This window comes from Falco rusticolus, chromosome 9 (assembly GCF_015220075.1).
Source record: "Falco rusticolus isolate bFalRus1 chromosome 9, bFalRus1.pri, whole genome shotgun sequence".
Taxonomy (NCBI): Eukaryota; Metazoa; Chordata; class Aves; order Falconiformes; family Falconidae; genus Falco; species Falco rusticolus.
In genome coordinates this window covers 39,967,963-39,993,347 of record NC_051195.1, presented here as the reverse complement: position 1 = coordinate 39,993,347, position 25,385 = coordinate 39,967,963, and the positions used below count along the sequence as shown (strand labels likewise).

Genomic DNA, 25,385 nt, shown 5'->3' with positions numbered 1-25,385 from the left:
GAAACCTAAGCATCAGGAATAAATAATGTTTCACACCACCCTGAGCAAGAAAAGCAACATCCTTTGATCCTTTAAGGACTGCTTCCCTCAGCAATATTCTGCCCACAAGCTGGACAGGCAAGTCTAGCTAGGCAAAAGGAGTAATTCAGTTTTCTGCGACAATAATCTCATGTCCTTAGGTTCCCCCCCCAAAAAAGTGAGTACTTTATAACTTGTGCTATGATGCTGCTACCATAATATGATGATGGTACTGTAATATAGCTTTCAAGCCTTCACAACACTCCAATAAGCATGCACTTTTACAATTCTAATGGAAATTACCTCAGTAAACAGTCATCTTCTATTAATCTAATTTTTAGACACAGTCATGAAGCAAAGCACTACCCAATTTAAAACAGTTCTTATTGGAGCCAGGATTAAAAGCCACACGTATGTCACACCAGTCTGACCACTTGCTTCTGTGCATTCCATTTTACAGTACTACAGATTTGCCTAAATCCTGTATCAGTGAAACACGGGACAGCACTAAATGTTTGGGATTGTTCTTAAATCCATTCCTAAACATGCAGCTTTATATTCAATTCCCAGTTCTGAACAGTGAATCTGTATCAGTTCGTAAACCTCAGATGGAAGTTCTGCTGCAGGAGGTAATAACATTATGCTAAATTTACTGCTCTAGGCAGTTCTCACTAGAAAATTTAGGTTCAATCTCTGAATAAAAACATCCATTTTAAGACCTTAAACATAGACTTCTAAAGTTTGAAACTTCCTGTAGTCTTAAGAATCCATTCATAGCCCTGTTCTCCAAGAACTGTCAGACAGAATACTGGTTTTGGGGGAGGACTGTGTTGGTTTACTATACAAAAGTGGTAACAGAAAAATGGTTTTGTGTCTTACCAGTTCTACTCTGGCATTAAATACCAACTTATGAACTTAAGATGGAATAAATACACGTAAAAAAAAATCAGGTTGTCTGCATCCAGCCTTGTTAAAACCACATTATGTTATTTCACTTAACTAAAGGCAATGCTTTTTTGGACCATAAACCCTAGACTGTCCATTTAGATTAAATGCATATCAAAACATGCAATAAATGTATCCCCTGGCATCTATATAAAAGCACCAACAGGAACCTCATGTAATAATGAGTAAATACAGTAAAAACTAGAGCACAATAAAACTCCAAGACAATATTACCGGGAAAAGATTTCTACTAACTTTTCTAAGCCCAGGATGCACATTTTTCAAATACAGATTTTTAAATTCTTTATAAAGCTGGTAAGGCTACAGCAAGCAGACAAGAATTTAAAATTCTCTTTTAAGGAGTTTAGAACCAACAAAGCTCCTGGTATTTTAGTGATATCGCAGGCTCTTCTAACACTACAGGCATTTAGAAGTGCTAGCGAATTAATATGCTGCACCAATTTATTTGCTGAACAATCTCATTCAGATCTTAAGCTGCTTGCCCTGTGTTCTGAATGTGTTAGCAGGCTGAAAAAATCTGAGGTGCCAAAGATATTTTCTGAAAGGGTGCTACAGTTTTTCAAGCATAAAGCTGCTTGCTGTACTTCGGACTGATACTGGGACAGCAATAAAAAATATTCTGTCTTGAAGACAAATAAAACCAAGACCACCACACCACAAATTGTGACATTATTGAAGGACCGACACAACCTACGGTTCAACATTATTAAAATCTTCGTAACGGAAGTAATGGAGAACTGCTGGTTGAAGTTTTGAGTTAGCATTATAGCACAGCAAGTTTTACAAGAATATTTCTTAATACCTTTACTCAGACTGTCATAGAAGAATGTGCTGTGCACAGAGCACATGTGGTAAAATTTTATGAGTAAAGCTACACAGATATGTGATCCTGATTTCCACTCTTCTCCCATTCCTGGAAGATCAAGTAGAAGGCTACCACAACAACAACAGGGAATGCTTGCATTATAATGTGCTGCTTGTGTTCTCTTATCACAGCAATAACAACCACGAAGTATCAAAAGATGATGGCAAGCACAGTGCTGCTCTTTTCTATCACTATTGACAGAGGAAATCTAACAAACATTTGCTTCATTTCCAGAAAATAATGGATTCTCCAACTCTACAGATCTATTTGGAATAAACAGTAGCTAAAAATTATATGCAAATCTGTTACAAATTCATTTCTCCATAAGACTGCCACTCAAAATAAAGAGCAGATAATATAGCAATTAACAATAAACATATATACATTTTACATATAAAAATACTGCAAACAGCTCAAAAGTAGACTGGCATCCCACAAGAGAGCCATGAATTCAGGTCAGTTTGTAGCTGTGCTGTTCAACAGCAGAACAGGGAAGAAAGTAATGTGCAGAATTAAGATGTCAGTCAGCTGGGCTCACTCCTTCCTGAAGCAAGAGAAATGACAGCCCACTTTCAGTGTAACTTCTGCACACTTGCTTCAACTGAAAGAGCCTGGGTGCTGAAAGGTGGACAACAGCTCACCCCATCTGGAAAACAAACTCTCCTGGTAACATCCAAATGTGCTTTCATGGTGCCACAGCCTACAAAGAGATGAAGCAGTTTCCTACAACCCATTATTTTTGAGCAGGGCATCTTGCAATTACATCTTTAAGGAGCAAATAATTAACTCCTCAAATGAAAACACAGACATACTCACACATCCCTGATAAAGAGGGGATGAAATGTGTGTATCACCCACACACAGCTTCAAAAGCTTACACTAGCAGGGTTTTAAGCAGATTCCATTAAATATCGATGTTGTGTTTCATTTTTCACTTGACTATATATTTGAAGGGAATTAATTAGTAAATTGGAAAAGTAATTCTTTGAAATGTGGCTGTCATACAGAGTTTTTAAAGCTTCCAGTGAACACTGCAATTCTAATACAGAGAATGCACTTTGGGTATCTATCCACATACTACATTGATTTTCAAAGTAAGAAGATACAGTAAAACAGATATCCCCTATTTGACTTTTTAGCTTTGTATCAGAGGACAGTAGCTATTCAGTGGTTTAAAATTTCAAAACACAACAACTTTCATAACAAACACAGGTGCAAGAGGAATTATCAACTTTTTTCCCCATCAGGAAGAATCATAAAATGGAAGAGGTTTGAGACCTGTCTACAATTTCCACATCCTTGAGTGACATCATTCCAATCTTGCTTGTCTTTAATCCATATTACACAATTTGCCAAAGCAGGGCCCGACAATGCCTGGATTGCACAATGCCTACCTAGCACAAAGAGGATGGGATCTCCAGCAGCAAGCGCTATGTATGATGACAACCCCTAGGTTTGTAAAATAAATTAGAAACATTTTTAAAAGTGGGACTTTGGAACAGCACACTTTAAGCAGTGCACTTATTAAAACAGCAGATGTCTAAGTGCTACAAGGGCTGACATCCTGTAAATTACACTGAGGCACTGCTCAAAAGTCTTGCTGGATGCACTTCTAATTCACTTATTACTGGAATAAGGCGGTACTAGAGGATTTACTTTCAAAGCTGAAGTTCTTATTTCTTGTGGAAGAGATTGTTTAACTTCAGATATTACAATTCATCAGAGCAAATGTAACATGGGAAAACTCCCCACCTCAAAATACTTTTAAATCTTGCCATTTTATTAACTTACCAAGTCACTATCAGCTCTGGTGTCTTACACTCAGAGTAAGCTCTCTGCCGCTTCCATTACACTTGTATATTCAGTTTACCTGTAAGACACCTTCATTCATTAAACTGCCTGACTTAACCTCTTGCAGACTTGAGTGCCATCAACTACACTTCTGTCGAATTTTTGGAAACATACATTGCAAATTCTAAAATACATGGTGATATGAGTTAATCTTACGAGTAATGCAATAGAGAGACAAAAAAAACCCAGTGTGAGAATAAATCATCTACTAATGGAAAGTAAGACGCATGGGGAGACAGCAGAAGATAATGGGATATTACTAAAACAACTTGTCCTGCTGTAGAACATCAGAAAAGAGAAAATTTACCAGAGCTCCAGACTGAAGTGTAAGGCACCTGCACATACTGGAGAAGAAATTTTTAGTTTGGATACTGGAGACAAATGCTTTAGAAAAACACGTGCCGGAAACGAGAAAAAAGATTCTGAACATCACCCTGTCTTGCACAGACATTTAGGCAGAGTAATGGATGTTCGGAGCTCAGAGTCAGCATTACTAAATTAAGCACAATGATCTAAATTTCTTATTATCCTAACAAAAAAAAAAAAAAAAGCTGAAGACCCATAATGCAGACAGACACAATGGATGCATAAACCAAAAATCCCAAGGCTTCAAGCTAGTCTGTACTAAAATAACTGAAATTACTCATAAGGGTAAGGACTGAAGAATAAAGTTCAGTCTTATAAAACGTGATTTAAACAAAATACAAGTAATTTCTACAATAACAGATACATTAATAAAGATAAATAGTCTAACCAACATTTTACACCTGTGCAAGTGCTTTGTGAGATGAAGCTTATAAGAGCTTCATATTAGAAGTGACGGTGGTGGCAGGGTAAAAAAACATCTCATGAGTTCACCCTCTCTAAAATAAAAAGGCTATAATTTAAGCAAAAGTAACGTTTCACTAGAGATAAGATCCCTGAGGTTACATAAACCTTTCATACTTTTGCTTTCTTGTCACTTATGATTCCTATTGTACTTTTCTGTCTAGGCTAAAGAAAGTCACATGGTTCACAAACTTTAAATCAAACATTTTGAGACACCAATGTTAAATTGACATATCGTCTCATTTATACAACAGTAATTAACATTTTGTCTTGTGTCAGGAGGATCAAAAAATACTCCTCAATATATTTTCTCTTCAACATGAATGCAAAATACAGAATAAATGTAACCTTCCAAATCCAGACTTAAATACAATTCTTAGGTAAACTGAAACATCCTAGAAAAGGAGAAAAAAATTAAAAATTTTCAGAATGCCAATGCTCAAACGCTTACCCAGAGAGCAATTTCAAGAAATAAGATCAACTGTCATATCCAAAATGAACGAGTCACTAGTATCCAGCGAGATCATCACAAGCAATCCAGAGCAGTCACACAGATTAAACCACCCTGCAGGACTGCTAACAAATGGAAGATTAGACCTTCAGAAGCTTTGCAGGAGGAAGAGCCCACAGCTGAAGGGCAACTGATGCAGCAATCCCACGCAATTGCTGGCACGACACAACCGAGGATCCCCAAAGCTTACAGTGGACCTAGAGACTCATCTCCATTTACAGCTGCCCCTTCTGACAAAAGGTCTACCAGCCCCTTGGCAATCCCTATCAAATCCTGCCATTAAAAATAATGATGTACCAGCCTTCCTGCTCTTCCCCTTTCACTCTTCCTCATATCTATGGCTTTGCTTACTTCAGCTTTCATCCATTACATTGCTGGAGCTTCATCTGAGGGATTAAAGAACACTCAAATACAGAAGAAATGCCTTTGTTTGGAGAAAAAGAAACTGGAACCTCCTGTCCAACCTTTGATTTGGATGCATCCGAGCTACTGATCTTCATACAGCAACTGGAGCTCCTGGGTGCAGCTCCCTACACATCCCATGACTCCCCACCTATTTTCTAACACAGGAAGAGACCATTTGCTCAATAAGCAGTTGAATCATCTAAGAAATACAAAAGAAGATACCAAGAGGAATCTATTAGATGCTTTATCTGCCAAGCAGGGAAAGCAAGCCTGGCCTCTGAACCAGACTGAAACAGAGAAAGGGGACAAAGGAAATCAGGTGCATGCTTACCTATGTACACAGAAGGTGAGGGAGAGAAAGGGAATTTCTCATGATTAGAGAACACTCCCTCCCACAGAAAGGGCAACGAGGTCAGTCAGCACTCTTCAACTACTAAAAAGACAGTGCCTTCCACTTAAAATAGGCTTTGGAAGCTACCACTCGAAACTGCTATTGCTCTCAGCCAAGAAAGGGGTCTACCCCACTTTAAGTACTCCTGTATACCCTAATGATCAGTAAATGTATCCAACAAGGTTACTGACACATTGTAATTAATTCCTGCTTATGAGCACTGAATATAGACTAAAGTTCAGTCATGGTGTTTCAATACTCATACAAGTTAACGAAAGGATTTCAGAAAAGCTGAATGCAACCATGACATGTCTATCCCCAAGAAATTAATGCACAATTGTAGACACTGTAAATGCACACAAGTCAACACAATCTTAAAATTTTGCAAAATTAATACAGAATACAATATACATAGGAACCCACATTTCATCAGTAGTGACTGTTGTTAAATAGATAAATTGTGTATTTCCTGGCTTTAAGATGCTTAATTCTACTAATTTAGTATTTGTGACCATATCTATTTTTGGAATGGCTATGGTGCACATACACAAAGGAGAGAAAACAAGTTATAAATGTAGTACCATGAACAGACCTATATAGTTCATGCTTTTTCTTTTTTTTTTTTCTTCTTTTCTTCCCTACAAGAATCTGAGCATTAAGCACTGCACCACACAAAGAAAATGTATTATATTCCCCTCTTTCTAAGGGTGATTTGTGCCTGTGGCTTTTTTCTTTTAGTTTTGGTTCATCTTCTGATTATATTCAAAAGTCTGCTTATCCAAGAAAGCCTCTTGAAGTGCATTAGGGCTTACACATCAGCCCCAGACTGTTTAATTTAGCCCTAATACCTTGAGGAAGCTTCAGGATTGATTCCTTAATCAGAATAGCAGCAATCCATCTCACCCCCTGCTGAGAAGGTTGAATAAATGCCTTGCCCCCAGAGGGAAATCAATATTGCTCCACTGACCAGCAACTTCCAAACACTGCATATGCCGATGTATCATGAATGAAGAAATCAAACCACTTGATTCTAATTATTAAAAAAAAAAAAGTTCTGAATTTCCACTATTTTGACAATTTTTTACTTGTTCGACTCTCCAAGTATGGATTCTAGCTTTCTACTACTGTCAGTATTCTAGATTTATTTTGTTCCCAGAGCTTAATCCACCAGTAAACCTCAAAAGATACCTATACCAATCCAACAACAGATTCAACATCAATACAAATGTCTATAATCATATACATGAAAAACATACATACCATATAAAAGAAAACATCAGAAGACCTTCGTGTGAATAGAGCACACTACTTTGTCGTGCTGTTCTTAACCATTGAGTACTTCAACTCAACTGCTAATAACCAAGCAAAATATTTATATTTTTATTGTTTAGCTCAGCAAAGGTTTTTGTTAGCTGAACAATTCAACATACTCCCACAGCCATTAATGTTAGCACTACGATACACAAACTTTCTGCTCAAGACTAAGTATTTTCAAAGAGCATCAACAACTATACAGATTGAGTCTCCAAAGATGTCTAAATTAGGTGTGTGTGTTCCACAACAGCACATTTCTTGCAAAAATTGTCTTCTTCCAACAATGACAGCTTTCCTATTTCAAGATAGTTTCATGCCAATCAGTGAACCTCTGGAAAAGGAGCTTTCAACAATTTTATACATAATACAAGTATAATGACAACACAAGCAAGAATCAGAGCAAAAGCCACATGCAAAAAGAAAAAAACCAGCCCATAATTATCCAGAAGGGGAGGTATGGAGGGGCTCACAGCTCATATTGTGCTTTATCAGGAATCGATGCATGTTTCCATCCTTCCAGGGTTGTTCCCTGGGCTACTTCACTGCATCTCAGAAGACTGCATCCAACCACACGGACCAGAGAAACATTATTTTGTCTTTAAATAGAGTTGGAACCTAGCTATCCCCTCCATTCCAAAAATAAGGCTGTAAATCCCCAGGGCACTGACTGAAATAGGAACAAGAGTCACACATATCATGTGATATGCATTCTCATCATCTAGATGATAGGCTGGTGCACTTACTCAGCTTGCAATTTTTGTTTTCAGGTTAAACATGCAACAATAATCTTTAAGTGTTGAATACCTTTGACCACCATGGGTAAGGCTATCTGTCATTCAAGAGGATGGAGCCCTTCTGATCAGCTGATGAAAGTATCTTTGATCTAAGTAGCAAAGAAGGTACTAACCAATATAGACACTACTGAAATGTTTAAGTAGCTTGGTTTTTTTTTTGCACAACAAAAACCAAAGTAAAGCTCTGCTACACAGTTTTTCAGCTTTTACATATTACATTATGAACATATGCCAAAAAGCACCCTCTGTGAAACACAGATATTTCACAACTCCAAAGAGTTGTAAGGAAATAAATGCTCAATGAGCACATACAACCCCTTCCTCTCACCCTTTACTTTTAGGCTGTTCCAGTGACAACATATGAGCAAAAGTATCTCAGATTGTCATACTTGGGAGGCAGAATAGGTGAAAATATTTATTTAGTGCTCCATCACAGCTGGTTCATCCACTGCCAGTTTTTCTTTTACTGCAGCAAAACCTCAGTTACACATTCTTAATGAATGCCACTCCTGCAAGACCCACATTTAACAAATCAACAGCCCTCAAGAGGGCAAGAAATAGTTCCCTTCCCCATTTAACTTTTGTTTGAGAAAACACACTTCCATTCACTCACTGCTGCATGCCAATCATTTTTTACCTTTCATAAATGCAAGATAAATGTGTTAAAAGCATTTATCTCTGTGTAAGAGAACACATAATGCGGAGTGAAAAATACTATCTAAATGCATTTTAAACCTATTTGCTAAAGAATTCCTTAAGCCTTTCTGCACAGAATGAGTGGATGAAAAACAGCAGTGCACACACTTCTGGATAAAGCTTTCATTTAGGAATGTGGTCATATAAATCTTCCACAGTGAGTAAAGATGCAAAATGCAACCATAGAAGAAATCAATGTATATACATTCAAACTAGTTAGATCAACTCTATTTAAATATTACATGGAAAAAGCCACATACAAATAGCAAAGGCAACCATGAAAAGAGGAGTGCCAGGTCCTGTCACTACTTTTCTGTACTACTTCTTCCTTCCCCTTGTGCACCCACTACACTTTCTCCTGATCCCATCAAACTCCTGACTTGCCAGTCCTAATGCACTAATCCCACCACATGCCCTGCCTGACAGCAAAACACAATCCTACCGGTCCTACCCAGAGTCCAACCCTGCTCCCTCCACACACTCCATCCAATCTGTTTCCTTGTTACTGGTTGCTTGCTTTTTTTATTTAAACTCCCTTTCTCCTCCTGAGCTCATTTCTTTCGTTTCCTTTGCCTAGTTAGTCCCGGTTCTCATCCTCCTTGAGTTCACTAGCACAACTGTCAATCTGAATTGTCTCTCCTTAAACCACCCCATTGCCATCATTCTTGGCACTCCAATCACAGGAAGAGTTCCTAGACAAGCAACTCCCAAGTTTCTGTACCTAGATCCTAGTATTGATCTCTACTACTTCTTCCCCACCACATTCGGTCTCTTGACTCAGGTAGTTTCCTCTCTGACCACAATATCCCTTCACTCATTCCTCACTCCTGGGTGAGTATAACACGAGAAGAACCAACCCATAACAGAAGAACCAGTTTGCTACCATCAATGAAGCGTAAGTGGTCAGATGGACCTTTAGCATGACTTGGTGCAGCCATGATTTCCATACCTTCTCCCTCCCAGCTGTAAGTCCATCTTCTCCCAGCCCACTGACGCATGCTATTCTTCCTTAATACAGCTCAGACTCTACTCATGCAGGACTATCTTCCATCTGGCTCCTTCCTCCATGCCACTGGGTGCCAATAAAGGAGCCCAAGAGCAGAAGAGGCCACCTAACTCCACCCTGGCCTTGAGCAGCTATGACAGGACCGGACCGAGGCATGTTCAGTTATTCTGTGGGTGACTGCATCACCTTGTCCCACAAAAACCTCTCCACGGCCAAAATGAACCCAGTACACACAAACTTCTGAGAACTTCAGCACTAATATTTTCACCGAGTACTGACAAAGCAGTATTTTTCCAAAGACAAGTTTGCCTAATTTGGGCATATTTTCTCAAGAACAGCAGAAAGCATATTCAACAGCTATTTAAAAACCTTGCTCCAATGAAAGGGAGCACTACAACTTTCCAAAAGTGAAGGAACAGGCATCATCTTCAGTACATGCAAGACCCTGACCCTGGTAACAACTGAATAATCCTGACTAATTTGAAATACAAAAAAAGTAAGAGGCAGGCACAGAAAAAAGAAAACTGCAACCTAAGCACACTAATGTGGAAAAAAAATTCAGCAGCAGAAAACAGATCACTTGAACAGAAAGCGTTAAATAACCTTCAAAATAAGAAGGGCTACCAGCTCAGTCTAGAATATAGGCTAATACAGAGAAAACTGTCCAAGGCACCCAATAAGCAACTTCTCAATGTTTATCAGACCTGAGCATCAGTATCTCCAGGAATCCAGTAAGGAAAAAGCAGCATTCACAGTAATACTCCTTTATCTGCATATCCACAGATTCTGTGCAATGGAAGAACATTTTTTGAAATATAAAACTAATAATTTGAAATTGTACCTGCTGTTCACAGAGGAGTAAGAGTACTATCAGCACTTGTGCTTGCCTCACTAGAAGGGTAGAATTTAAGGATTTGCTTTAAAAACATTTTAGGTACCAAGCAGAAGCAGTTGAAAAATACTGAACAAGACACGGCCAAGTAACACACATTTAACATAAAGACACCTATGTTATCTCAGTTACAACAAGAAGAAGAGATAGTCCTTAATCCAGAGGAAGTGCCATAGTGGATTATCTGGATGATTTGGTAGCTCATGGGGGACCATCCTTCTAAACCAGGCATTAATTCCTGAGAGAATCAGTTTCAAGTTTTATTGCTTTACTGGATTTCCGATGGCCTGGGGGATTGCTGTTGTTCTTTTGGCTGTTATTCCGATTAGGCTGACACTTCCCCAAATAAGTTAAGGACAAGGTTGCAACAGAACTGCTTCTTTACATGCTTTACAACATGCCTGTCTGCTTTGGCAATCAGCAATGAACACTAGGCAATCAACATTTCATCCTTGCACTTTAACTCTGCTGCTCTGTGCTTTAGGTAATCTAAAAACCCCATCTACAATTTTTACATTTTTTGGATGAAAAAGAAACATTTAGTAATGCCAACAAACCATTCTTAATAAACTGAGCCAAAAGAAATCACTAACCAGATTGGTAAAGTTATCCAGATGACATGAAGGCGAATCAACCATGTAAAAATTCCAAAGGGACCCAAATCACCCCTACCACCCCTGCTTGAGAAAAAAAAGACTAAACCCATCATACGCTGTACACACATACGTGCATACATACAACATATATACTACTTTTTCCCCATTTTGTATTTTACAGCCAAAGCCATTGATTAAAAAGGACAAAGATCACAATGTGCCAAGAGACAACAGCATTTTTCCTCTCAGCAATTTAAGCAGCTTTTTTTTTTAAAAAAAAGTGAAATAGAAAAGCAGAGTTTCTAGGGGTGGAAGGAGTAAGAGAAGTTTCATCTGAAAAGCACAAGATTATATTGAAGGAGGAAGTTACTTTAAAATATTTATGTGAACACTAAGGAAACTCAACAGAGCACTGCATTTTGAGGGCTGGTATAGATTCAATGTACAACCAACCTCAGAAGCATTGTTTCAAGCAGGATAAAAGTGAATTTCCAAAAATTCATTAGCAGGTTGCCTGTCTAGCAATCAACAAAGGCAATAAGTAAAGCATGTTATTAAGTTACTGTGCAGCAGTGGCTCCTACTCTTCATGTGGCCTACAGCTTTTGAAATTCTGCTTTAAAAGGACGTTTCACAACATGAGTAACACTAATAGGCTGCAATGAGTCCAGAAAAACATCATCTGATGTTTGACTGCCTTCCCATATGGTTCAAGAAAGGGGGGATCTGGAGCAGCCACAATACAAATGGGAAAAGTCTGTGACTGAAAAGAAAAAAAGTAGTATTCTGCAGTTCTTGATCCGTGCTGAAAGACAGTAAATCCCCCATTCATTAAATAATAGGTTGGAAATACAGTAATAGGTCAGTGACAGTATTATAGAGAGCCCCTTTCTTATAGCAAAGCAGAACTGTAAATGAAATTACTCAGACATTCATACATGAGAGACCCAGCAACTCCTTCAGGTACCAGGAGTCTCTACACTTCTAGTGCTGTGAGTACCAAGGGATTTACACAGGGACCTCACACACAAACCCATTCTCTACGAACCACCTCCCATGAGCAGCAGGGGAGCTCCCACACAATACATCTTAACATTTAAAAGTCAACGAATTTTAAACTAATGAAAAGGACTATGCTAGCACCAATTTTAAAATGCACATCCTTACAGGCTGCAGCAGCCTGAAATACCATCCTGTCGTGGGCAAATGCACAAAGGTGTGTACTGCAGAATTAAGATACTGTGTAATAATTCAGATATAAACAATTTCTCACTCACTAATCTACATATATAGGCTGACCACTTAGAACAGCGAGTGATCCACTGTGAAATAAGATACTAGCATCAGACAATTTTGCTACCTCAAAACCGTCCAAATAACTATGCAGAATACTTAGCTAATGAAAAGTGTATTGTGGTTTGACATGCCCATCTCCAGCACTCTGTATACAACTTTTACCAAGAGCCTTAGAATAACTAAGCCACAATTATAAATATCATGCACTTATTCCTGACGTCTCAGCTTTTCTTTTTTTTTTCCTTCTTCAATTTCTCACTGTATTTGCTTTTAGGGTGCTTTACTCTGGGAGTATATTTTTGTGGATGAAATTCCAGCCTCTATATATAAACGTATAGAGATGTTTTAACATGTTGCTAAATAGAAGCCAAGGTTCTACTAAATACAAAGAGAAAGGGCTCAGGGGTATATAGCTCTGCCTCTAGGAGCTGTCTGAATGAGTTGCGACAATTCACAAGCTGTCTGAATGAGTTGCGACAATTCACAATAAAGCACACTTTTCAGAAGAGCATTTGCCATCACTACAGAAGATTTTCCAAGATGCAAATAATTCATCCACTTACCTTCAAAGGTTAGGCCCATTACCTTACATAATGGAAACTCTCAACTCCTAATTAGAACTTAGCATGCAAGACTGAATATTTCTAATCTGTATCCTTGTCCCACCAGAAACCATCTCCTTTTCCTTTCAGTTTTGGAGGGTTACAGTTAACACCCAACACCAAAGAACTGCGGGGTAGGGGGTTGGTAGGTGCGAGAATGGGATGGGTGGGATGACACACACAGATTTCTATTGTACACAATCAACTATAGCAGTGCGTAAAATAAAACTGGATGTTGGCTTAAGAGAAGAATCAATACATCAAGCCTAGATTCAGCTCTGCAGATCCTCTTATTGGGAACAAGACTACAAGAACAGAGCCTTCATTTAAGGTCACATTTGACTGCTGTGCCCAGATAACACCACTGTGTAAAGCCAGCAAGGTCAAAATCACCTAGGTACTCCAGATGGTTTCCAAATATGAGTCACCACTATATGCATCACCCATACATTATAAACACTATTGAAGAACAATACTGTACTCAAATTTGAGAAATGCAATATTACAGCTGTTTAAACAAAAATTCTGCAGATGAAAGACACAGGTACTGAAAAGTAATTATTTATCAATTACAGACAGCATGTGTGGCCTTCAAGTTCTCAAAGTTGCACTCACGTTTCATCATTTGACAATGAAGATGCATTAAGAGAACAGGTTCTACAAGAATCCCGTTTGTTTTAATACTGTGAATTAATAAATTACTATGACTGAAAATAATAATTTCCTAAACAATAAAGTTTAATGGTAATTCACACTTAAGTGGAATTAACTTTATAAGGCAAAAATAACCATATCCACAAATTGTATTTTTTCATACTAAAGCACACTAGAACACTCTACAAACAAAAGGCATGCTCCCTAAAGTATCAGTTATGAGAGGAATTGGCCAACAGAGCTTCTTGCATAAGGGCAGCAAATTAAGTCCTTTGCAAATACAGAATATTCACCTTCTCACAGGTTGAAAGAGCAGTGAAAGCTGTTAGCAGACACCCAGCTTTTCACAAAAGCCAAAGAAAAATTAGGTTAAATGACCTTCCTCCCCAGTCTTTTTTTAAACTTTCCATTGAACGTGGAAAAAGAAACCCAGCAACAAATGCACAGCATCTGCACCTCGGAAACATCCATAACAAAAAGATGAATCTTGCCACATTTAATCACTTTACCGCTTGCACTTGCCATGCTGTATGACAGCATTCTGAAGAGTCCAGTGCTTCCTGGACCACTTAACCACAAATTATATGTAGCTTTCCCAAACTACATACTGTACCAAAACACATCCAAATTCATTCCCTTCACTGTAACAACCATGCAGCCACAGCCTTTTCCACTCAAAAGACAAGGACCAAAGTGCTGAGGTTAGTTTTAGTTCAGTTTACTATGTAATTCCTACCACTTGCTTTAAGAGCTCCATACCACACAAAAGGACACTGGTGGGAAGAGTAGCGCACACTAGTATTTTACCACCTAAAGCACCCTTCAGCATAGCTGTATGTGCCATGCTCTACATTCTTCCCCATTGCCCAAGAGAAGGGGGAAAGATATCTGAGTACACTTTTACAGCCTATCGTCCCCAAAGTGTAGTTAACTGAAGGTACAAGTTGGGTCTCTACACATAAGTAGTAAAGTACACATAATCTTTACTTACCACTTACATTAGCTTAGTATTTAGAAAACATTGCCAATTTCATGACTCAGACATAAAGTAAGTATCGACCATATCCTCCTATCTGTTAAGCCTTAATGGTACTCTTGAGCTGGGGTGAAAAAACCAAAATGGTCAGTCCTGTAACTGTACTTTGTCCTTCACATTCTGCTCCTTCCTCCAGGCTCCTGAATGTTTCGATTCTAACAGGCGGAAAGACTTCTGCAGGGGTTGGGTAGACTGACAAACTGCACAGAACAGCCACTGCTACCCTGTACAGCCTGCTTACACACAGGAAACTCAAGACTGTTACATGAGACCTTCAGATTTTGCCCTGTAACACTAGATTGCTCAGAGACCCCAGACGATCTCATTATCCCAAGCATTTAGCCTCATACATGATATAAATGCTGCATTAGCACCTCTAATAATTCTGCTGGTTATGGGTTGATTTACACTCACAGGGCTAATCTAAAGACAAAACCCAGATGTCTAGATTCAAGTGAAATATCAACAGGAACTCTGCAGTAGGACTCGCAAGCCAGAGGCACAGAATACACTCACAGCACAAGGATAAAAGTCTGTCTTGGGAATAACTTACACATTGTCAAGGGGATTTTTTTGCTTCTGAAGTATGAGGCTTTCTGCAACCAGCTCCCCGCCCGAACGAAAAGAAATTCTACATAAATCCATGCACATTAACATTCTACATGCTGTGAAAAGCAAGCTCGATTTTACTTCTCATTTGTTACATGTAAAGGGGTGAATCACGAACACACATCCAGTCTGGTAGATCAGCACATCAGAGGTACAGTGTCCAAGTCAAGCCTGATCACACAATGTTCAAATTTCTAGCAAATTTCAAATTTCTAAACTACAGTTGGAAACATTGGTTACTGCCTTACCTTTCAGTCCATCAAATTTGCATCAAAGCACATACCAGTCACATTGTAGAACTGGCATTTGTTGCTTACAACACCTATTCCTAAACACCCATTCCCCAACTACTTAAAACAAACACTAAGCTCTAAGGTAAGTGGAAATTTAATTTCATTTTAAAAAAAAAAAAGCAGCATGCCATGATCAACAAAAGGCAGTAGCATACATTAAATACAGGTTGTTTGTGTGGTTTCCTTTCCCAGTGAAAGGCAGAACATGGAAAAAACAGTGTTTTGGCCTAAATACCCAGAGCACTGGAAACTGATGCGTTTTCAAAGCTCTACCCAATTTAAAATAAAGTAACCCTTACCGACTTTGTATCTAGAATAATTTAATCTGTTGATCTAACCCTTTTCCTCAGTAACCTGCTACACTACTCAAAGTACTACAGTGCAGACATGAAAAATAATATTTTGCTGCAGCTGAAGACATTAATTTCACCAACAAAATTTTCAGGGGGAAAAACGTTACAAAAGCAGTTTGTAACTCTTACAAAAGACAGATATATGACTGCACACATATCTGCAAATATTGCATAAAACATAAGCAACAATTTATTACTACTCTGCTACCACTGTTCTTGTGCAGAAACATCTCAGTATCGTTTACATACTTTTAAGAATGCAAAAATGACTAAGCTCATCTTGAAATTTCAGAATTTATTTTCCTGTGTCACAAAATTGTTGTACTGGCTCTTACTTTAATTCCACCCAAACTATCTCATCTCCCCCCAAAGCATCCAAGACACAGAAAAAGGAATCAACTGTAGATTTTCCCAGAAACATACCCATGCAGCAGAGCTGTTTATATATTAATGAATCAATACAGCATCACTACAATATTTCATCAGTATGTATCACCTTTCTTTCTCTGGAGCATGCAGACATACCACAATAACCTCTTTCAGTAGGCATTTGCTCCCTAATTCACTGTCTAGTTCTAACCAAATCTAGCTATATTGTGACTACAATGTCACAGTAAAACAGGATACTTAATTAACTGTCTACCAGAACAGGCCAGCAGCGCATGCAGAAAGGACAGCAACTAACACATCTAAAATAACCATTTCTATACAGAGACAGTTTAAAAGCTTAGCTATGTTTACATCTTAGCTCACACTGGTTAGTGGCCACAAACAGATGAATACAGGAGCAGTGCTCTGCAGTCCAGACGACCCTCTGCCACTCATTCTTGACTTCTCCATTCAAAACACTGTTGCTGCTGTCCCTATCCACGCCCCGAGCACAGATTTATCCAAAGCTTTTTAATGTCCCACCATTTAATTAACAACCGCTTGCACAGTCTCCTGTCCACTATTACAAGCCTCAGTAACAGGTTTTGCTCCATGCTCCACCATCACACTGCCAAACATGGCTGCACCACGTCCTTTGTGACCGAACATGTATATCTCTCTTGCCTTTCCAGATTTCTTTTAACAGCCTACCCTTATTTTCTCAGATTAGCAAGGGACCGTTTCAAAACACTGTTGCCCACTTTTCATCCCTTTAAACAGTTCAATGTTTTCTAGTAATGTTCCATCGTAAACCCAATGCATTTATACTTTCCAGGTTCACTCCAAAAACAGCCAAGGAGCTTCATACCTAAAAACCCTCCCCACCCTTAAGACATACTTATTTACGCACAACAGAAGACTCTTCTAATAAAAGTCTCCGTCCATCAAAACAAACGTGGAGAGAAGCCCCTTAACCTCAACGAAAGGTTATCATCTGGCTTTTCTTCTCTGTAGCCCCCTCTCCTGAAATGGGAGCCCCTACACACAAACCCACCCCGGCACCTCTCCTCTCTCCAGCCTCTCGCAGAAGACACACACAAAACCCAGCCCGCTCCTCGACCGAAAGCCTCCCTCCGCTCTACAGCAGCGGCCGCTGTTCGTGCTGTTACACGGATTTTTTTTTTTTTTTTTCGGTTTCACTGAAGGAAAAAACCACAAGGGCCCACCCTGCGCGGGGCCTACCCCGCGGGGTCTGCACGAAAGTTTCCGGAGCAGGGGGGGCCGCGGCGGGGAGAGCCGCCCCCGGGCCGAGCCGCCCGCCGCGCCGTGCCCCGCACGGCCAGCCCCAGCCCCCCGCGCCGACCGTTATGACACGGGGCGGGCGCGGCGCTCCGCGGTAACCGCCGCAACAGCGGCCCCACTCTTCCCCCCTCACCTCACCCACTCACCCACAGCTCCGTGCCCCAGCTCATGGCTCCGGCGCTGAGGGGCGGGAGAAGGGCGCTCGGCAGGTCTGTCTGCCCCCTGGCCGGGCTTCCTTCCCTTCGGTTCCCCACGCACGGCAGGCCGGGCCCCGGCGGGGTGAAGCGGACACGGAGAGGAGCGGGACGCAAACGGACACTGCTCACCACCGCTCGCGCCTCATCGCGCCGCAAAATGGCCCGAAGGGGGGGCGGTTGACAGCTCCGGCGCACTGCGCAGGCGCGGCCCGCGGCGCGAGGCACGGCAGCGCGCAGGCGCAGTCAGGCGGCGCGGCAGCCCCGCGGCAGACCCGCAGCAGCGCCAGGACGGGCCGGCCCGCCGGGATCGCTGTCCGGCCCGCCGGGATCGCTGTCCGGCCCGGCCTCGCGTCACCTCGCCCTCGCCCCCAGCGACGTGGGGCTTTGCGGAAGCAATTCCCGTTTTGAACATTTGCGCGGGGGCAACCGCCCTAGAGGAGGAAGCCTACGCCCTGAAAACTGCAAGGGCTCACTTCTTCAAAGTCGGCTGCCCAAACACATCTATACACCGCTACCACCCAAAAAAAAAACCCCAAAAACCCAGCTCCGGGAATACTGAGTCCACCACCTATCACCTCAACGAGCGAACAGAAAAATAACCCAATTTATCTGCTTTTGCACAAACGCGGGTTATTGTAGCAGTTATGCAGGCCTTGTAGAAAATGGCCTATTTCCTTGGCAGGGCAGTAAGATTTATTTTGTGCGGGTCTTCCTCTGTAACAGCATTTATTTGAGCTATGTGGCTTAATCTGATTTTACATACAGCCTGTTTTCTGGCTACAATAGATGTAAAAAGAGCTTTAGACTGATATATTTATTGCTGCACCTCTTCAAAAAATATTTACTTGGGGGTGGGAGAAGTGCATTTATTCATCTGAGGAAAGATGTATCTGTTTATAGAGGGTTGGGACCCTTTTGATGCAAGACAAAAATTGACCAGCTGCTACAACAAATGTTATTTCCTTTAGATTAATGCACTTCTTTCACTGGTGCTTGGCTGTTACCCTACATAAGAAAGGACAAGAAAAGAAGAACTTAGTAAGCAACTCCAACATTTAGAACAACAATGAAGGCAAGTGTTACGTTAATAACACAATTGCATTTATTTTTATCCTAGGTCAATTTATTCGAACATAAGCCTACAACGCCATCCTCACACACCTGCCTTTGAAGAGAGACAGAGAACAGAACTTTTGTTGCTCATTAAAAGTTACTACTTTTAAGGACTGACTTCATAACAACCAAGAGACACATTGTTCAACTCATTTTACGGAGTACTTCTTCCTGCTACTGCCAACATATTTAAATACCTGAGCCTGCCATGCTGCCTAAAGCACAACCACAATCTTCATAGGGCCTCCCAGAGAAAAGGCACAAAAGCCTGCTGTCCTTGGACCCATATCTGTCCAGAACACATTGGAAAACCTGACAACACAGTTGCATCATGACTTTTGGAGAGCTTACTCCATAAACACTTGAATAAAAAGAATGCACAGAGACCAAACAGAAAGCAGCACTAGCATCATCTGAGGTAAGTTTGCTGTGGAATTTGCTTTTGCACAAAGGGCTGGGAGGGGAACAAGGCAAACCTGTTACACCAGCACTGGCAGGGAAATCTGTCCGCATTGAAAGACAGAAATGCTTCACCAGTTCCAGAAGATAAAGGCAAGAAACGCAAGTTTTGTATTATGGTGGTACATTAGAATAAACCATGCAAAAAGCTATGAAAAGTTATTAAAATTTGTGGGGAAGAGGTTCAAGACAAACACTAAATAAAATTAATTCCAGATATTTCTAGGATGGGACTTTCTCCAATCTTTGACCATCTTTAGCCTGAAACTCTCCAAGACAGAGACTGTCACTTACATTATTACTTTCATTTGTACAGTACCCAAAACAGCAGGGCCTGCAGCTTGGTTGGTCCCTAATTACTAATGTGATTAACAGCAGTGGGAGCATTAAGAGCTGTTTATGCTCGAGTAGATGCTGGAAGGCTCAGTAGGTCCCAGCCTCAAAAGAACAATCCAAAATTACATTTAGAAGTTATATGATCTAGCACTTCTTTACTTAATTTGCACAATCCAAATCTGAGCAACACAGAAGCTGGTAGGAGTTCTTCCTCAGCCACACTGACAACAGGACAATGCAGATCTGTTATCTAGATATCGGCCTATTCCCATAAATTCTCTGTGTTTACCTCGCTTGTTGTTATGATTCAGAACGCTCCCAGAGAAAGGTCCTAAACACAAGTGGAAGAAATTCCCTTTTTAGAAGGCCAGGTACTTTGTTCAAGAAAGCCCAATGCCAGTTGAAAACAGCCAGATCAGCTGCTAAACGATTCAGACAGTATTTAAAAAAGAGAAACTAAATTCCTAAACTACAATTCAATCTAAGCCCTTTTCTCTGCGTTTGTTTACTCATGTCAAGTAAGAAAAATCACAATTTTTAGAACACATAGAAGCATTCGGAGCTTCCAAGATACAACAGGAAGAGGATCTACTCTCCTGCGCCCCTCACCCCCCAGTTATCACCCTTGCAGCTGCTTCCCTTTTAGTTTTATAATTCTACTCAGATCATCCATGTCCATGATAAGCAGCGTGGATGTTGCTTGTAACCTCTCACAGGCTGAGACTGAAACAGCACCAGAAAAGGAAGAGGACACACCTTTCCCTAAGGCCATCACAGCTGTTTCCTTTCTGCTGTTCCAACGCTTAGACAGATCATTCCCACACACACTATTGGACTTCAGTTCTCTTCAAATGCACCATCAGGGCCCAGAGGGGCCTAATTAAGACCTGATAAACCTTAACAGCCCTGGCCAGTCTCATCTGTGGCCTCTACCCACACCCCCTTCCCATGGACGAGAGCCCCGCTTAGGCTTTGGCCTAAGGGCTCTGTCTGTGGGCAACGTTGTAGGGGTTACTGATCTCCAGCTTGGCCACAGCTATAGATCCTGCAAATATGGAGCCTGGCTCGTATCTGCCCTTATCTCAGACCTGCCTCATCCTTGTGGACCTGTCCAGACATTGTTAGACTGTGGCTGACCTTAGTTACCACCACCTGAACTGCATATTTGCTTCTGCAAGTAGTTAAGAACTTCAGCCTTGACCCTCTCACATTGCTACAAGTTTGCCTGATGACCTGAACTCTCACCACAGCTGCCATCCCTCAGCCTACTCCACTCACCTTGCTTGAGGATTGTGGGACTGGACCCTGAATGGTGAGGCTTCTGCCCCGTTGTCTCTGTTATGATGCTTATCTCCCAATTCCATGTCCCTCAGAGAACAGCCAGCCCTTGCTGCTCCACAATGAGCCAATACCTTTGCTCATGGACTATGTTAACAGATGGACACTCAATCTGGTTTTGCTCTGTACTGAGGTGTACCTGCAGGCTGTTCCTATGCCAACATTTTTCTGACACTGCAGATACCTTCCATGCAATGTCAATAGCTGCCCATGATGCACTATTAAAAAAAAAATATAAATCTGTGAAGGGTTCTAATTAGGTGCTTGAGGACAACCAAGAGGTAAAGGAAAAAGATAACCAGGCTAAGTGTGTTTAACCACAGCTAAGGATAAGTGTATGTGCTAGGAACAGCACAGTCAGAGCAAGACGAATCTCGTCTGGAAACTACAATGAAATATGTCAATGTAATGATGAGGGCTGCTGTTGTAGCATATTCATTACAGACAGCAGCCAATTTGCATATTGATGGAGATGTAAATTTAAGTACAGACCTCTTTAAATGTACAAATTCTTACAAAAAGGCAGAGCCAAAGAAAGGAAACGTGTTATAAATTCTGGTTTTGAGATTATTTAGTCTAGGTAATTGAGGAACTTACAGTTACTACAATTAATAGTTCGAGAGTTACATGAAAAAAAAGGTATCTTCAGGCAGTTTCTGGTCTGTGGCATAAAAAAAACCCTGATTGCTATGAGGAAGCACCTTCAGACTGAGAGAGGCTTTTCAGACGAACCAGTCCCCAGAATTACAAGGGAAAGCTTCCTGCTATTTGACCACTGAAGGAGTCAAAGTGTGCCTGATAACATAGTAGGGGAGCAAGACACGAAAGCCCGTGCTGCAGCTGTGGTTGCAAGCAGCTATTTCTCAGGAGTCAAAAGTCTCTATGTTTCCCAGGTGGTCTGTGCACGGGAATTAAAATAATTACAACATTAAAAAAAAATTAATTCCAAGAAAATATCTGGACCAGTTATCTTTTCAGAATAAATGGGCTGCTGTTTGCAGTTCCATAGGCATTCACGCCCCGTGGCGCCCTGCGTGGCCCAGTGCTGACAGGACATCTAGCGGCACGCACCCGTTACTGCCTAGAGAAAGAATCCTGCTAGGAAAACACGGATCCATTTTTGGTTTTGCTTCCAGATATTTTCTGGTACCAGTCTAGGGTTTCTCTGGCTGATGACGAGATTTCTGTGTTTATTTTATTACCCAAGTGTATAAAAGAGAAATGAAATTGTAAAAAGAAATATACAGTAACATCTGAATCACGTCTTTACAAAGATGGAACATTCTACATAATTTTGCTAATGTAAAGGTCAAGACTACTGATTTTTCTCTGCCTTTTCACCCTCACTTGCACTTTACTCACGTGGTCCAATGCAGTCGTTTATCTGGTTCTAGATGAAGAAACTTGCACAGCTGTTACTCCATACACTGAAAGGAAAAATCAGAATGTTTGAGCTCCAGGAGCTGACAGCATAGAATTCTCTACTGAAAAATTACATTTATTTACATTGATGGCTTCCCATTGCATAGTGGTTGGGTGTGTTTGGGTTTTTTTTTATTTGTTTGGTTAGTTTTTTCTAAGCAACGTGTTACCCTAAAAGCCATTTTAATTGCTGCTGTTCATGTTCAGCTTGCTTCTTGTGTTATTCAGTTTGAGCAACAGTGAAGCCATGGAAGCCAGGCCCAATCTGCTTTCATTTTGAAGTGGGACTACAGTGACAAGTTTCAAGTAGTTCAATAGCTGCGAAACTATTCCCATAGGAAAGCAGAAAGCCCTTTGTTTTGTTACTTTTTGTGCCCGTGTGAATGATACTTAAAATTAATACTTCAAATGCAGCTTTAAACAGAAAGGCGGTTTTCCAGTTGTTTGGACTACCTGATGCTCAGACACTTGCTCTCACCATAGCTCCCAGGAAGAAGCTGAAACTGACCGGCCGATCCACGGCTGAGCTGGAAGCAACAACCCACCTCCCCATGAACCGTGCTGCCTGGCTGAGAGCTGGGGCAGGAAGAGCTCAGGCCTTCGCCCGGGGGCAGTGCCGCCCCGTGTCGCCTCGCCCTAACCCAGGGCCTCGCTAAGCACCACCACAAGCGCTGGGCTGGGCAGGCTCAGGGGCTCCCGCGGGCCAGCGCTCCGCCGTGGGAGCAGCGAGGGCCGCCGGCCGAAGGCGAGCCCGCCACTAGGCCCCAGCCGCTGTCCCGGCGCTCACTGAGGGGGCCGGCGGGGCGGCCCGGTGGGGCCCGGAAGGCCCCCGGAGGGAGGGAAAAGGGCCGCGAAGCCTCCACACGCCGGCAACAGGGGGCGAGCGTCGGGGGCAGAGGCGAGGGGCTGCCCCGCCCCCGCGCGCCTACGTGCTCCCGCCCCTTGACCCCGGAAGTGGCGCGGGAAGAGGATGCGGATGCTGGAATAAACATGGCGGCCCGCGGCGCTACGGTTGCTCTGTTGCGGGTGGCGGTAGTGCTGGCGCTGCTCTGGGCGGGCCCGGCCGGCGCTCGCGTCCATCATCTCACTCTCAAAGTAAGGCCTTCGCCGCCCCCGGTACCTGCTGGCTCGGTCCTCGGCCGCATGGGGCGCCGTCCGGGTCGCTTGAGGAGAGCGGCGGGGCTGGCCTGGCCCTGCCCGTCTCCCGCGGGTCGGGGCTCTCCTCCCTACGTCTCCAGCTTTGTCCCGCTGCTTCGCCCTTCTCCTCTTTGCTTCTCATTAGACTCTCCCCCTGCGCCTTAGCCTCCCTGGGCCTCTCAGTGTTTTGCGTTACCCGTTGTTTTCCCTTCTCTCCTTTGCATCCTGTTAGCCCCCATGCCTGCTTTTTCTGGTCGTCTGTTTCTCAGCCGTGGGGAAAGCGTGTGAAGGGGCTTCAGAACTGTAGTGGTTTAAACGTGCAAATGCTTCGCGTCCTGTTAAAAGCAAGGCAGAAAGCTCTTTGTGGTAAGAGAGGGTTGAATGTGAGCTGGGGGAGATTGCTGAAGGGTGTTTGGGGTTGCTTTTGCTTTTAATCGGTGCTTTGCAGTAATCTTCCTGTCTCAATCACTATCATTCGACTCTGAAAGATTGTGGGGCTGTCCTATTGGCCTTCCAGATGTAGTTTCTTTGCGCTAATCAAGTGATCACTAGAGGCAGAAGAAGGTATTGATGCTGACAGCTCTCTATTTAGGTTTGATGGATTCCTTGTGCTTTGAAAGAGTGTTCTGTCGTCCTGTGCCTATACTTGACAAAAACTAGTTATTTAGCGTTGTTGATGGGAAGTGGTGCAGATCGTATTGAAGATCTGTGGCTTTGCAGTGCTGCTGTCTGTTGTGCTTTAAGTGAAAAGCTGCGCAGATGTTATGTGATAGAGGAACTGTGTGCTTGGGATGATGCTTTTTAAGGGCTTGTATATAGTTCTTGAAGCCCTCTGCAGTTTTCAGAATGAGTTTGTGAATTTTGTTCCTGCTGTCAACAACATGTAATACTTGGCCAATAGATATGTTGGAAGAAGTTAATAAAGTGGTAGATGACTGGGACCAGCATTACTGCATTCTTGTAGCAGTTTAGGGAGAGTGCCAAAACTTGGCAGGAGCTCCCCTTTAGCCTTTGGGATACAGTGGATGTTCATGACTTGTTTGTAGGGAGTTCTGCAGACTACATAGCTGTCTAACTATGTGCAACCATGCGAATGTTGTTCAGTAAACTTGTCTGTGAAGCAATAAATTAAGAGGATTTTCCTGGTTATGTTATTGTTTTGAGAAATTTCTGACCAACAGTTGAGTGCTGTAAGAATTTATCCTAGGGTGATAATTTTCCTTTATGTAAGAAACTTTCAAACAGGCCTCCAGCAAATGTTCTCAGCAGCAAACATTATAGCTCTTAGTTCCTATTAGCAAGTCTCTTAACTACCTGGCTCAATTACTAAATTATGTTTGCTGATCTTCACATTCGAAGTGGGGTATGGTTTTAGTTTTGTAGGTACCAAAGTGCTATCGAGAACTGTGGCAAGTAAAAGTGCATTAATGTGTCTTTGTCTGCCTCCTGTATACACATGAGCTTTACTGTTAGAGCATAGTCATTCCTTTTCTACTTCATTGGTTGCTTTACAGTGTTTGTGTAAACATCAGGCTCCAACAACCGTACCCTTTCACAGTGAAATCTCCCATCTCATGTTCTTGCCATTGGCTCCCTGCTTGTAAGTGTGTTTTGACACTGTGCTAGGCGAAAGACCACGGCTTTGTGTGAGTTTGATACTGGATTTCCTCAAACGAGCTGTTACTGCTTAAGTTAGTATAGCCTCATTCTTGTATCTTTGTAATTAGTGTGCTAAGG

General features: G+C 41.7%; 2 protein-coding genes across 24 annotated transcripts in view; one reads left to right on the top strand and one right to left on the bottom strand.

Annotated features, from left to right (window-relative positions):
• FNBP1 (formin binding protein 1) overlaps window positions 1-23,386 on the bottom strand; it is a 111,593-nt gene extending 88,207 nt beyond the window's left edge. For 12 of the 21 annotated variants that reach the window (XM_037401148.1, XM_037401149.1, XM_037401146.1 and 9 more), the window contains exon 1: window positions 17,793-18,028. In XM_037401148.1, coding sequence (XP_037257045.1) covers window positions 17,793-17,816 — 24 coding nt within the window. In that variant the 5' untranslated portion in view covers window positions 17,817-18,028. Of the gene's footprint in view, window positions 1-17,792; window positions 18,046-22,451; window positions 22,517-22,989 lie in introns of those variants that run through there. The other 9 variants (XM_037401157.1, XM_037401159.1, XM_037401164.1 and 6 more) reach the window with 5 other exon arrangements.
• A 79-nt stretch (window positions 23,387-23,465) lies between these two features.
• Window positions 23,466-25,385, top strand: part of GPR107 (G protein-coupled receptor 107) — a 36,732-nt gene continuing 34,812 nt past the window's right edge. For all 3 annotated transcript variants that reach the window (XR_005106300.1, XM_037401182.1, XM_037401181.1), the window contains exon 1: window positions 23,466-23,606. Coding sequence is in view for 2 of the 3 variants with exons in the window: in XM_037401182.1 (XP_037257079.1) it covers window positions 23,502-23,606 (105 nt within the window). In the remaining variant the exon portion in view is untranslated. The remainder of the gene's footprint in view (window positions 23,607-25,385) is intronic.